The sequence below is a fragment of the Mangifera indica genome, chromosome 2 (assembly GCF_011075055.1).
Source record: "Mangifera indica cultivar Alphonso chromosome 2, CATAS_Mindica_2.1, whole genome shotgun sequence".
NCBI classification, from domain to species: Eukaryota; Viridiplantae; Streptophyta; class Magnoliopsida; order Sapindales; family Anacardiaceae; genus Mangifera; species Mangifera indica.
In genome coordinates this window covers 17220664-17235661 of record NC_058138.1, presented here as the reverse complement: position 1 = coordinate 17235661, position 14998 = coordinate 17220664, and the positions used below count along the sequence as shown (strand labels likewise).

The 14998-nt window shown below is 32.1% G+C and overlaps 1 protein-coding gene across 2 annotated transcripts; it reads right to left on the bottom strand.

Annotated features, from left to right (window-relative positions):
- Positions 1–4451: 4451 nt before the first annotated feature.
- On the bottom strand, positions 4452–7449 carry LOC123204573 (protein LIGHT-DEPENDENT SHORT HYPOCOTYLS 6). Of its 2 annotated transcripts, none has more exons than XM_044621317.1 (2): positions 6498–7449; positions 4452–4794 (listed from the first exon to the last, which is right to left on the bottom strand). In XM_044621317.1, exons 1-2 carry the CDS (start codon positions 7105–7107, stop codon positions 4790–4792), a joined length of 615 nt encoding a protein of 204 aa, XP_044477252.1. In that variant the 5' UTR covers positions 7108–7449; the 3' UTR covers positions 4452–4789. The 2 variants fall into 2 exon arrangements, with proteins under 2 accessions (XP_044477252.1, XP_044477244.1); XM_044621309.1 differs by having other exon boundaries at positions 6439–7448.
- Between the last annotated feature and the right edge of the window lie 7549 nt (positions 7450–14998).

The window sequence follows — 14998 nt, the reverse complement described above, 5'->3', positions numbered from 1 at the left end:
TGTCTGTTTGTAGTGAGCTCATTCACAACATTTTCAAAAATAATAGTTACGTCCTCTTTCGGCAGCACCTCAACCACAGTTTTTAGGTTGACCATGATGAGCCATTTTGGAAACTTTCGGCAAAAGCAAAGGAAATGAGAGAGTAAAAAGCAAACAAGCAATTGCCTTTGGAATATGCTTGTGAATTGGATACTAAACTTGGTAATTTGTTTGCAATCAGAAGATCCTAATTATAGGCTTACATCCACCAAGCGACTAAGGATAACCCCAGAGCATCAGTTTCGAAAAAACAGGAAACAACGTCCATGTCCAACCTAACGTGCAGCTGAAGAATAAGAACATTTAACTTAACATGCAGTTAAAGAAGAAGACAACCAAGACTGATTCAAATGGTCAATTACTAAAACAAAAGAAATAAACTAGACTAGAAGACTGACTCTATCCATCCATCACCGTCCATGCGTAATGGAAAAATCTGAAGTAAACCCCCTTTTCCAACTCTCTGTTGTAATGCTTTGTTGATAGCCTTTTCCTTGACTGGTTTGGCTTCGGGAAAATGTCCCCCCTTTAATTTGATGGCTTGATCATGAAACCTAGCAAGGATATACTATATCATGCCAAGTAATATAATGGAACAAGTCCAAATATCGATCCCGTGAGGAGTAATTATTTAAGTATGAGAATTATAGAACTACCTATCTTTTGTTAAATCTATTTAAAATTGATAAATTGATTAAACTAATTAATAAAATAAACTAATCCAGATAGAAACTAAATCCAACGTCCCGATGATTATAGGTAATTAAGGTACATGTATAAACCTAGCTACACAATATAAATCGTGGATTTTATGTAATTGAATAAAAATTTTGAATACATAATAATGAAATTTCTAATTCATTCGTTACCATATCTATAAGTTATATCTAGCGTATTTATATTTAACAACTTTCTTTGTGCCTATACAAGTTGAATTAAATGAAACACATTAACATTTACGAAATTCTTAGTTTATAATGAGACTTGTGAATCACTTTATTACTAAAAGTTATATATCAAAAAATTAAATTTTATGTCTAATCGATTTTATTTTATGATTTATACTTTATATGGTATTTGTTAGAGACTCAAATAAAAAGAAAGAAAAAAAGTCTCACATATAATGAATAGAACATAAAAGAGTAATATATAAATATTGTGGATTGAATATTAACATAAGCCAATTAGTTCTGTATAATATGGGTTTCAATCTTTATACTTGTAAGCCCAATATAAATTTCTGACATGGTATTAGAGCACCAGTAAACGGCGGGTTTAACAACCTAAGTGTTTCTAGGTGCTTGCACTTAAACGGAGGTGTTGGAGACTCAAATAAAAAGAAAGAAAAATAGTCTCACATTTAATGAATAGAACATAAGATAGTGGTATATAAATGTTGTAGATTGAATCCTAACACAAACTAATTGGTTTTGTAAAATATGGATTTCAATCTTCACAGTTGTAAGCCCAATATATATTTCCGACAGTATTTAAGGTAGTTTATCTCCTTCTACTCTCAAAATTTGGCATCTATTTATATCAGTGATGGTCAAATACTCACAAAGATTACAAACAATAGCATACTTATAACATAATTCAACACTACAACCATCATCTCCATTAAGTTTTCTTGAAAACTAAGTATGAAAAGAGAGGAAAACTCCCTCTTGTTGATCCACTGTATGTAACCAATAGGTTGAGCTAGGTTGAGCTGGGTCTCTTTATTCTTCTTAAAACCCTAGCCTCCAAGTTGTTTTAGCAAAAATAAAGAGAATGAATATGAAAATTATGCTTAGATGATGTTGTCGTCACAGTGCTCGAATTGCAAATTTTATATATGTGATGAAATAAACATTCTATTTGATAAAATAGGTGTTTTTGTTGATGAAATGTTCATTTTATTATTAAGATATAATTGTTTTATTGATCATTTTTTAAATTGTTTTGTGTTTTATCTTATTTTATCAATAAATTTTATAATGTATGTTCTTTCTCTAGAATATTCATTTGGATTTCAAGTTAAAATCCTTTTTTTATTCGTTAGCCATTATATCTTCAAATTTTAAATTTAATACAGGATGATTCAACTTTCTTAAAAACACCTAACATTGAACTCAAATCGAGATTGTTCTATTTTAGAAACGGTTATTCCTCATGTAGTAGTCCACAGCCCGAATCTTGTTTCATCGTAATTGTTTTGCGTCTCTATATTCTAGCACTCCATATTTGTGCTACATAGATAAATTAGAAAATTCAATAAGTTGTGTTTATATATCTTTAACTTAATATATCTAAAGAAGAATTCAGTAGAGAGACATGGAACCAAAATTTTGGTTACATAATATATATAAAAATTCAGGCTTGGCCCTCCTCGGGGTGGCTTTCCCTTCCATGGTAGGTTAAAATGAGAGAATTGCATGTTGATTGAAAGAGAAAGTATGGATGAGTCATCAACTTATCATCCACCGTTTTGTCAGAAAATCTCGGCTTCAAAAATCTTGTCGGCGACCAAAACTACAGCTTGTCAACCCATGTGTCCCACTTCTCTGCAAAGTCATTCTCTTAACTTAACTCGATCTGAAAACAGTTTGTTTTGAAGTTTAAGAAGAAAATTCAAAACCCTCTTCTTCTCTGAAACCATGGCCGTTTTCATCTATACTTCAAAGATTTTGTATTTTACAAAAAGTCCACTGAATCATTTCGCTTTCATTTGCTTATGGTTTTATGAAAGTGAGAATGCAAATTCATTTTTCCAACGTCATTAATCGTGTAGGTCGTCTTACTATATACAACATTCTAACAAAGATGCCATCCAAAAGCCAAAAAAATTAATTTGCTATAAAAGGGTATCAATTTTATATTTTGTCTTTTGAATTCATTCTCTACATTTTGATCCATCATTTAATGAAGGTTATATTTTGGCACACAATCATTCAAGTGAAATTTCCAAATTAAAAAAAGTCTACTATATACGTATTCATTTTAAGTATATAAATATGTATATATTTATATCTATCATTACATAATTGAATATTATTTTATTCATAACAATAAAATTATGTGTATTCACTTTGAGTATACAAATATATATATATATTTATACATGTTATTATATGATTGAGTGATTTTAAATTAAAGATAAAATAATATCTAATTATATAATAATATGTATAAATATATATATATTTATATATCTAAAATAGATACTCATAATATTACTCTATTTATAATTTAAAATCAACTAATTATAATAATATCATATCAAATATATATTTATTTGTGTACTTAAAATGAATTTGCGTTGTTTTGTTGATTTTAAATATAAAGGTCTGAATAACGATGAAGATGCACAGAAAGTCTTGCCCTAGACGATGAAAGGAGGATCATCCATAAATAATCTGCATCTGGTGGGGTTGCTGTGCTGCTGGTATAAAATTCTACTGTTTGATTTAGTTTAAAGCTACGATTGTCTGCCTTGAGAGCATTTGTCGTCTTTGACCAGCACATAACTTTTCTGCTGACCAACTTAAATTTACCCTTCTCTTATGAGTTATATTCTAGAATGCATGTGCAAAACTTGTTTAATAGCTTAATTGTGCTATTAAATCTTTATAACTTCAATTCTTTTTTCATTTAAAGAGTAGTTCGACATAGATAATGTGTAATAAACGTGGAAATAGTACATTATTTACAGAGACTTATTGTATACTCGGAATTTAATTGCATTGACTCTTACAAGTTACAATACAATATCCCAGGACTACGAGAAACCCCTTTGGAACAATTTTTGGAATTGTAATCGGACAAGCTTTAACTGGGTGGATGACGCAGACAAATTACAAATACTGTTGTCTAAACATAGAGATAAAATCCTGTGACTGCTGCAGAGATGGATTTTTTTTGGGTAATGGAAACTTTATCCGAGTTAGAGGCTTCCTTCAAGACTAAATTATCTAGTAAATATGTAAAATCTTAAATTTAATAATCGATTTCATAATTATTGAATCAGATTAGTAAACTCTCATATTTAGCATCGCACTCCTTTGCGAACCACCCATAGAGGGTTGCGGAGATAGATATTATTGCAAAAAGAGGCGCAACTTCATAATAATAACTTGATTTGATTTGGCTGACCATAAAGAAACATGGCCATCAAAAAGGCTGAGTATCTGGGGCACTTCAAGAAATTTGGTCTTCGTGATTCACTCATAATGTAAATGGGGCAAAACTAGCTTTGATGTATTTATTTGAGGTTGAACTGTGGAGCCAAAAATATCGTTGAAGACGAGATCTTTCTAGTTGCTTGAAATTGCTATGAAGTTGCCCCACCTGTTAGCGTATTGTCCATTTGTTTTTGTGCCTGCAAACACGGGCATGTGGGTGCAGTTTTTGGATGCAGATTGAGAGGAAACTAGATAAACAAAAGTGTATATTCGTCTCAAGCACAACAATACGTCAATAATTATACAGCTCGGGGAAGGTGTGGTAGATTAGACAAGACTACTCGATGCAGTGCACTGTAGAAAGCCCCCACGCCAAGGCCATCCAGTCACTCTCTCTCTCTCTTTCTTAAATGAAGTATGCCATTGGCTATATAATGAATACTGCTTCATATCACGACAAAAGTAACAGGTAACTAAGGTGCAGATACCTCAAATGAGAGGAGGGCTCTCTCTTTCTCATAATGCATCTTGTGGCATTGCTCCTTCTGCACTTAATTCCATCAGAATTTTCCTGCTCCACGTACTGTTCAATCTGTTCAATACAAAACAAATTAGTCGACCTGTTTTTGTTCCTGCTCTACCATCTTAATATGCAAATTACTTTGTTTTTCTGGTGTCAACCCTAGGAAGAAGATGGAGAATTAACCTTTTAAATAAAGAGAAATGGACAGACGTATTCTCTTTTATTTTGACTTTTGAAAAATAGATATGGCTAAATTTAAAATGCAGAGATAAAATAGGTGCGAAATAAAGTAATCTAAATGAAGTTATGTGATTCTACAAAAAGCCAGTACAAAAAGAAGAGATCGCTATGTGCAAAAGGCACAATACCATGAATTAAAAAATGAATGTTATAGGATTAAGTGGGCATGGATACACAGTGGAATTGAGAAATGGGTTTTGTTGTGGAGTGACCAGTCAGTGTGGGTTTATGTTATTATAACAAAAATATATATATTATTGTTATATATAAAATAAAACTATATTATAAAATAAGAACTGGAATCAAGGGTTGGCTATATGTCCTTATCGTATTGAAGTGGTGATTACACAAATCAAATAAGAGAAGCAATCACAAAGGAGTATTTTTTTTTTTCCAAAATAATTTATGTTTGCAGCTCCTATATCTTTTTCTAGTTGTTATTATCAGATTTTCTGAAGTATGAAAGAGCAAGAGAGATCCTAATTCCAAGTAACCAAAGCCCCAGAAATCTTAAAAATCTTATAACAAAATCTTACATCAAGCAAAGAAGAGTAAAAATCAGAGGCGCACGTGTGCATAATTACAGAACTTATACTGCACTTGGGGGAGCACAGGCGAAATGAAAGAAGCCGGGACCAGATGCACAGTTACACTTAATCTGAAGAGTATATAAATATTAAAAAAAAAAAAAAGGCTTTGATTAATTGAGTTTCAAGTGTGTTGTGTTTGGGTGTTACACTTCTCGCAAACAAAGGCCAGCGGTCTGCTCACTCACAGTTAGAGCTACAAACAAATCTTAGCAACAGTGCCACAAAGAAAACAAAAAAATGGCAAAAAGAATGGTGAATATATCAACTATATAATTTTCAACCACACTATATTTTATATTAAGGGTCAATTTGATCTTTGTTGCACTGTATGACTAATATCTCTACACTCTAAACATTGAGCAAGAAAACCAAATCCATTGGCACTTGAGAGTTTTCTTGTACACAGGTGTGTGCGAAGGTATATATCTTTAAATGGATCGAGTTTACCAAGTCAAAATAATAAATAAATGAAATCTAAACAGTAATTAATAATGACACCTAGTCTTGTTTTCCTAGATAACAGTATGATTGAAATACAAGTGATGATGGAGAGGAAGAAGGGTTTTGAACCATGCATAAAGACTAACTAAACTACTAAATATGAAACCAAGTAAAGAAGAAGAACAGACATAGTAATCTTGTTCCTCTTTAATCTTATATCAATTAACTGGTTCATCGTAAAATGAATAAAAGATATGTAGGAGAAAATTAAGAGAGGACTGATGATGGGAAATAAGCAAGAAAAAGAGATTTCTTAGCGGAATTCTATGTATTTTGTGTTCTCGATTCAATTATAAGAGAATCGATCGCCAGAAACATATTGCTCATGTCGATCGTCCCAATAGAAAGAGTGGTAATCATAAGAAAAACGAAAATAACTAACAGTGAAACTAATCAACTATACTGTTGTAGTCGGAGCAGCAGCATTCCGGGCAACCTCACCTCCACCTCCTTCAGCACCGCCACCAGTAGTAGCAGCAGTACTACCTGCCACCGACACAGCAGCGGCCATAACTGCAGCAGCAGGCCTCTTTCGCTTCTTCTTCTCGTAAGGTATTCCTCTAGCTTTTGCCTGTCCTTCCCTAACCTCTCTTAAGTAAATCCTCACGGCCCTAGCCCCAAAAGGATTAGACTCCGACCGCCCACCGTTCTCTTCATAAGCTGCTCTCAGCCGTCCGATCAACGCATCAAGACTTCCCCACGCTTGCTTCAACGGGCAAGCACATGGAGAAGGGGGATTTTGGTGACCAAAATATGGACATCCCGGAATATGAACCTTGGTCTTCCCAAATTGATCTAGGTATTTCAAGAACTCTATCACGTGTGCGCCGCTGCAGCGAGCCAGTGTTAATGGTGGCTTGTGGTTTTTAAGATACTGCAAGAACGTGTTCCAGTCTCTCCGTTTTTGAGACTCATACCGACTTAGAGGAGCTGGAGAGGAGGATTCCGGTGGTTGTTGTGGTGGAACTGAACCAGACCCAGCAGGAGGAGCTGACGATGAACCTTCACCGGTATTTGACTCAGGTGCACCGCGTCCTGAAGCTGAATCCATGAAAAAACAGTCCTTTTTAGACCTATTTTCAACTGTCTTCTGCAATGAATCACTATTGTACTTAATCTCTTCTCTCAGGAGTCAAGTCTCCGTTCAAGTTAGATCCCGTGGTGTGTTAAGCTAAATTTGAAAGTTAAAACTTAAACCTATCGATCTTTTCACGGGAATGAGTGGAATTTGTATTTCTTTATTCGTGAGAAGTAGAGGGTTTTTGGGGGAAGAAAATATGGACGAGAAAGACAGAGAAAAGAAAGAGAGGTTGGCCTTTGAGATGATGGGACATAAAAAAGAAATGTTAAGATGAATGAATGGGTGAATGAATGAGACTCTCTCCTCTCTCTCTTCTTACATAAAACAAAACTCTCTTCACTCTCTCAACTCTATACGTACTTCAGCTTCACTTTCACCATCCAAATTTCACCAGAATTAATTTACAGCGTATAAAATGTCAAATAATTCTATTACATCCAGGCCCCAAAAGATGTGACATGTTTCTAATTCACCCTCGTCGGCGGCTCCCTCCGCTCTCGCTTTCTTCAAATTTATATACTGTAGTACACGAGTCTCAATCTCACCTCTCTTTTGAGGAGCGTGTGCCTTACATTCCATAACTGAGCCCACCTGGGAGGACTACTTAAATGCGTGATTCCCACGTGGATCGATGCTGCATGGATTTTTTACTTATTCTGATATCTCACAATTAGTAGAGCCCACCTCACCGTCGCCGGTTAAGGTTAAACTGCTGTGTAAAATTTCAGATTTACCATGCATGCTTGGAAATACCAATTTCTTTTGAGGCCATTTTGATTGTACGACCGGTTGGTGAGATTTGTTATCTAGGGACCTTCTTGTCACTAAATTACTACATGATATTACAGTTTGAAGATTAATGTTCTGAAATCACATAGGCTGCTTTGGTTAAATATTAATATATTATTTTATTTAAATATATTTAAATATAATTATTTTAAAATATTTTTTATATTAATTAAAAAGATAATTATTTTTATCTTAAAAATAATAAATAAGATAATAATTTCAACATTATAAAATATTTTTATTATTTATTATATTACTATTAATAATAAAAAATTATCCTAATTTAATAAAAAAATAAATTATTAAAATAATATTTTAATAATTGAAGCTAACTCCCTTTAAACCCTATCTCACGTGCTTCCATATCTCTCCTGTAACTCTCTTCAAGTAGAAGAAACTTGTGAAATGAGTTTATCAATTCAATTGGGTATTTTTTTGACTAAAATAATGTTTCAAGTTTCAACAAAGAAGTCAAGAAGTCATCAAGCAAAAGCTGCCTTTTATTCATAATAATAAATAAAGCCAATGGGTAGGGTTGGGTTGGGTTGTAAGTCGTAACATTCTTAAAATAAAGTCTTCAAATTCTGGCGCTGCTTTAAACTATAGCTAATTTGTTGTTTTCGATACTCAATTACCAACTAATTGGTTTAATGGCTCTGTAATTAAGTTATTGGTTACTTGTTCAATAATCTCCATAGATAGATACTCAACTTGATTGTATAAATAAACTTTGCATGTGTAAAGAAGACATCTTCCAATCCATTCGAATCTGAAGGCTGAGGAAAACGTAATTTGTTTTACAGATACCAAAAGAGGGGAAATGATTTTACAGACATGACATTTGGATATTGAAATGAAATGACAGAGTTTGTAAAGGTGATGAGAAGAAAACAGAAATCGCCATTAATATCAATGTGCTTATCCATATTTAGAAATTTCACAGACCCTTTTTTTTCCTGATAAGAGATCTATCTTACTCAACATCATTTCATTTCGTGGACGTCTCCTTCTCTTTCGTTTTCCCTTATCACCTCATTTTTCATCGTCTTCTTCTTGCAATGGGCCCCCCGTCTGCCGCCTTCTTCACTCTTGTACGTAAACTATTTTTCCTTTTTTTTTTTTTTCTTTTCATTTTATATCAAATTGCAACCTCCATATATAAACCTTTTAATTATATATTTTACATTCTCCATAGGCTTTTTTTTTTTTTGGTTATATTAAGTTAATATTCTTCACTAAAAGGAAATGTCATTTTAAGAATTTTTACGTAAACAGCCTTGATAGTTAATATTATCCATCGACATTCGTCTACTCAAATCACTAAAGAGATGGGCACCGTTTTCCATTTGGCTTTACTTTATTGGTCTAAACACAAACATAGGCTATTGAGATTTATTTTTTATTTTTATTTATTTTAACTATTGTTTATTATATTAATTGAAGATAAAGATATTTTAATTTTAAAAATAACACTAACATTTCTAAAGACCTAGCCATGAGTTTGATAAGTTTATTATCATAATTGTTTAATTGATTTTCCAAGATATAGAATGTGTCATGTCATTATAATGAAGATTACCTCCTTGACATAGAGGGAATAAAAATTCCCATATTGATTATCTCCTATGAGGAAAAATTAAATCCATTTCAAAGTAACATTCTTCATGTGGTTTATCCAAATTAATTAATTAATAAAAAAATGCAATAAGGATTCACATGTGATCTTAAGTTCCAAGCAACTTGACTTACAGAACCTCAAGATTCTCAAATTTGTTCACATGTTTTGTTTGTGGACAATATCATATGTATATATGTGTCTGAGTTCAGGTTCAGCTATCGATAAATTATCATGTTTTGGCGAAGTCATTAGTTCCCGTGATACATTTGCCATGACCAAAGTTTTTGTAATTTCCATAGTTCTTGTATTAAATAAGTTGAATGATTTAGAACTAATAAAGAAAACCCTGCGTCATTCGATCTTGAGGAAATCCATTTTTTTTTTTCCAAGTCTAAGTTTGTCTCAATGTGAAAGTGCAGACTGAGAAGAAAGTTTGATTTGAGTTATCAGGGTAGGCATGGGCTTGAGTGTAAAATGAAAATGTGTAAAGACTGATAGGAACTTGAGTATGCCATTATTGCTGACCCGAATTTTTTATTTATGAATGGTGGGACAGTGAGCGAGGATTAGTAGGAGCATGTCAGTTGGTAGTGGGATTCCAAATGTCCCTAGAAAATAATATCAAAAGTGGGCATGGAAGGGAAGAACAGTTGCCATGAGAGATTACGTGTGAACCTGATAAAAGTTTTCCTCTTCTATTCTTAGGAGAGTTGATAGAACCAGACAACCTAGAGAGAGATAGAGAGAGAGAGAGAGTGAATGTTTTATATATAATTTTACATAATAATATCATTATGAGAAATTACATAATAATATATTATTATTTATATATAAAAATTATATATATAATTTTATTATTTATATATATACTATATATATATTACGACATATAAAAAATTGGTTTAAATAATCAATTTGAATTTCTAAGATGTGAAAAAATAATAGATAAATTTTCTTTTTTGGTAGTTAAATAATTTTGTTAGATTAGATTTCAAGTTTTCGATGTAGATTGAATTATGTATTCTTTAAGTTTTAATTTTGACAGAATAGATTGTGTATCATCCATACTTATTGTTAATGTCTTGTATTGTCATCAAGGTTTTAGTTATATGGTCTATTTTTGTGCTTTGTATTAGTTGAAAGAGATTATCTAATGTTCTTTGTTTGAGTGACATAGCCAGTTTGTCTACTCCTTATTCCTTTATCTTCTAGTATTGTAATTTCATCTAGTCTAATAATTTGAATACTATAATGCTTGATTTATTCAAATCTATTTGAAATAATGAAGTGTGTCATTTTTTAATCATGTCTAATAGCTCTAGATTCAAAAACTAATTGCATTATTTTGTATTGAACCCTATAAATATATAAGCAATATTATGTGTATCTACTTTAGGTACATAATTGTGGACCTATTTATATGTGTCATTACATGATTTAATATTACTTTATCGTTAATTTAAAATTATCAAATTATGTTATAACAAATATAAATGTGTATATATTTGTATACCTAAAATAAGTATACATAATTTTATTGTAAATATATGTTATGAGTATTGATCTTGATTTAATATTATGGCCAAAGGGCTTATTCCCCCTCAAAGTATGTTGATTTCCTAAAGTTTCCCCGTTAACTTTAAAATCCTATTCACCTACTCATGGCTAAATCTATTAATTTTAAAGGCAAAATCGTTATTTTATATTTAAAATTAAAAATAAACTTAAATATGATTTTATTTTTCCCCCCTAAATTTAAAAAACTAACTTTTCTCTCCTAAACCGAATTTTAAAAAATCACATTTTGCCCTACGGTTTAGTTTCAATATTCAGTCACTTTCTCCAGTGTCATCGTCCGCCATCTCTCTCTCCTGATGGTTTTTTTTCTCCAACATTCTACCTTAACTCCACCCCAAGCCCTCTAGCGCTAAGGGACATTGTCTGGGAAGACGATCGTCTTCCCAGTTAAAGACGAGTCATCATCCCAGATGATGAAGATGAAATTAATCAATCTCATCTTCATCGTTTGGGAAGACGATTCTTCTACCCAGATAACATCTCTCAGCATTGGAGGGGTTGGAATGCAATTGAGACAGGCCGTCGGAGGAAGGGGGACCATCGAGAGGGAGAGACAGCTGGCGATGGCACCGGAGAGAGTGACCGGATATTAAAACTAAACCCTAGGGGAAAATGTGATTTTTTTTAACTTAGCTTAGGGGAAAAATGCTAGTTTTTAAACTTTTAGGGGGGGAAATGAGATAAATTTTTTAGAGGCTAGGGTTCTGTTAACTTTAACCATCCATGGGTATATAAATGAGATTTTCAAAATTAACAAGAGAAACATTAAAAAATCAACATACTTTTGATGGGAAATAGTCCTTTGACCTAATATTATAGTTAAATGTTTTAACATTTAATATGAAAAAATCTATCATATTTTGGTCTTCTCCAGAGACAATGAAATTTAGATAACAAAGAGAGTATATTGACCCATTCGACATAGTATATTGTTTCTATTAATGAATCTCTAAATTGAGGAATCCAGGATCATTAAAACACATGCAAAAATTGCACTATTTAGGAATCCTATGTAAGAGTAATTGTAATTCTTTTTATATTTTACAATCATTTCTTCCGTAAAAAAAAAATTTGTTGTTTGAAATGATTTTTTCATTCTAAGTGTTTTTTCTTGTGTTTTAATTACCAATTTTTATTAGATTAAAGGATTAACTCTACTTAAAACAGACAATTTTGATTCTTTGTGGAAATTGATTATGGGTATTTTTGATATATTATAAAAATTAAGTTGGCGATTTTATGATTTGAGTATTTCTTGTTTTTGTGCAAACTCATGTATTGGTTTCATTGGTCATTGCTTTCAATTTAATCTATACAAGTCTCTTCTTGTTGAATAATTTGTTCACCAATAGTAGTATGGTACCAATGCTTGAAGATGACAATGAGCTGCTTAGGTTTTCCATTTTGTTAATTATTTATCTACTTTCCCTACTATAATTGTTTTCTAATGTTCTGACAATTTCAGTAAATCTACTACCCTCTGCAATCCAAAATAACTCACTTCCAAACATACAAAAACCATTGCAAGAGAAAGGAAGAGAGATAGATTCAATCTAAGTTGTTTGCCCTTGAATAAGTTCAAACTTGATTTATCTAAATAAATTAAGTTTAAGTTGATTTGAACATTTGAATTTGAGTTTGTCTGAATCTAATCCACGCCAAGCTTATGTATATCATCCATCCCACTAGCTTTTACATTTTTTTTTTTTCACTATTGCCATCCCTTTGATTCATGAGTAATCAAAAGAGTTTCTTTCTGCCACGGAGCTAAAGCCATTGAATAACAGACAGGTTTTTGTGATTTAATGTTATCAGTCTCAATGTATCTAAAAAAAATAGAGAAAAAAGAAAAGGGTTATTCTGGTCGAGTAATTGCACTTCATTCAGAGCTGAGATTGGATGAGAACTAAAGTCAACTAATTAACACTGAAATTAACTGTGCTGATTTTGTCTTTGGTCATGTCAATAACTAGTAATGAAATATTTAACGTGAGAAATCCTAGGGAAGGGAGAAGATGACGATGATAAAAAGCTGCTCATTAAAGCCAAATTAAAGCTGCTGACGATGAAGGTAGAGAAGATAGAAGGCAGACGGTGGAGGGAATCAGACAATGGGGACACAAATCAAGATGGAAAATAGATAATAATATTAAAAAAAAGAAAAAAAATGAATAAATTAAAGAGTGGCGTAAGAGAAGATAGTGGTTTATCGTACGGTGTTATGCAAGAAAATTCATTTATATATAATTAAGTAAAGAAAGTAAAAGGATCCTATGCTTACCATTCATTCTCTATTCATACTCATAGTCTTAGACCCTAAATTCAAGACAAATAAAGATGTCAACTTCGCAGCCCCACAAATTTCTTCTTTTTACAGTGAATTTATATGCCTATCGTATATTCATAGCCTGCCTTGACCCACCACCAACGATTCCTTCTTTTAATCATTCATCTGTCTAACTTAATTAAATTCATCATTAATCATTTTGCTAATGGGATTTTCTTCATTGACCCACATTTTAATTATCATAATTATTCTCTTTTTTATTTTGCAATTATCAATGAAAGAAGAACAGGTAATTTCTCAGCGGAAATCAGCAGGTAAAAAGAATATTGGTTTGTCCTTGCAAGACTTTGCATATCTTTCACTAGATTTCCCCAATTCAAAGAGACTGATTGAACCAACAGATTCAAATCCTGAGAGGATTCCGATGCAGATAGCCATGTTAGTGTAAAAACTTCTGTCACATTATGAGCTGTGGTGATTTGATTAAATGGGGTAAGATGAAACAGTGCAAATTTTGCAGAAAAAGTGGAAAATGGGGTTGGCTGAGGTACAAATGAAGTCATCACAAATTCATCTAAAATCTATTTCATGGTGGCCACCCACTTACCAGTAGTAAGTGCACTTAGTGAGTAAATGAAAGGGTGTGTGTATAATTTCTATTTCTATTCTAATTTATGTGATTTCTTTGTGTTTGTTTTATTTATTACCTCCTACCCACCATTCATGTCTGTTGTTTGCCATTCTCATGTAGGGTCAATTTCTTTCTGATGCTGACCCTTAACTCATGAAAGCTTAGTATGACTAATTGGATAAGCCCCACAAATATGACTTTTTTTAATACAAAATCAAAGAAAAGAGAAGGAAAAAACTACATGTATATAATATAATATAATTAAATTATATTTTAAATAAATATGTTATCTTTTGCCAAAAGTTTTCACCCATAAAGAATCTTCAATATAATTTTAGGTACCCAATGATAATCTTCATGTTTAGGTATGTATACAAATCTTTCCATTCAAAATAACAACTGGGTTGCCTCTTTTTTTAAATCTTGCTTTTATTTTGTGCTTTATTTGGCTTTGAAAATAAGTTGGGAAGAAGAGAAATCAAGACTTGCAGAAAGCAGGAAATAATACGTCCTGGTGTGCAGGCCTTGCTTTTGCTTTGTCTCCATTTGGTTGAGTGAAAGAGCAATTTTGTGATGGAGGATACCGTCCCCACCCTACCAAAATATGTCCCTTCAAAGGCCTTTTCAGTTATTTTTTTTATTTTAAAATTTAATTCTAGTTTTAATTTCAGTGTATAGCCCTTCAGATATAGGGCAGTAGTCTTGTCATATTATGTTGTATTTATATTTTTGGAATACTTTTAAAGTACTACTAATGTTTTCAAGAGAATAAAGATCAAAATCAATACGAAATAATTGAAAAAGTTTGCCATCCATGGCGGCACCTAAAATTTCATCCCTCAATTTCAAAAGCAACCAAACAAACCCCAAATCAAACACAAGGGTCCCATTCATTAAGAACAGATTAATTTCAAAAGCAGTGAAGAATGAAAAATAATTAACCCTAATGCAATGACAA

What these genes read in the sequence shown, in the direction of transcription:
- LOC123204573 (XM_044621309.1), bottom strand. Translation starts at nt 7,107, where the DNA reads ATGGATTCAGCTTCAGGACGCGGTGCACCTGAGTCAAATACCGGTGAA.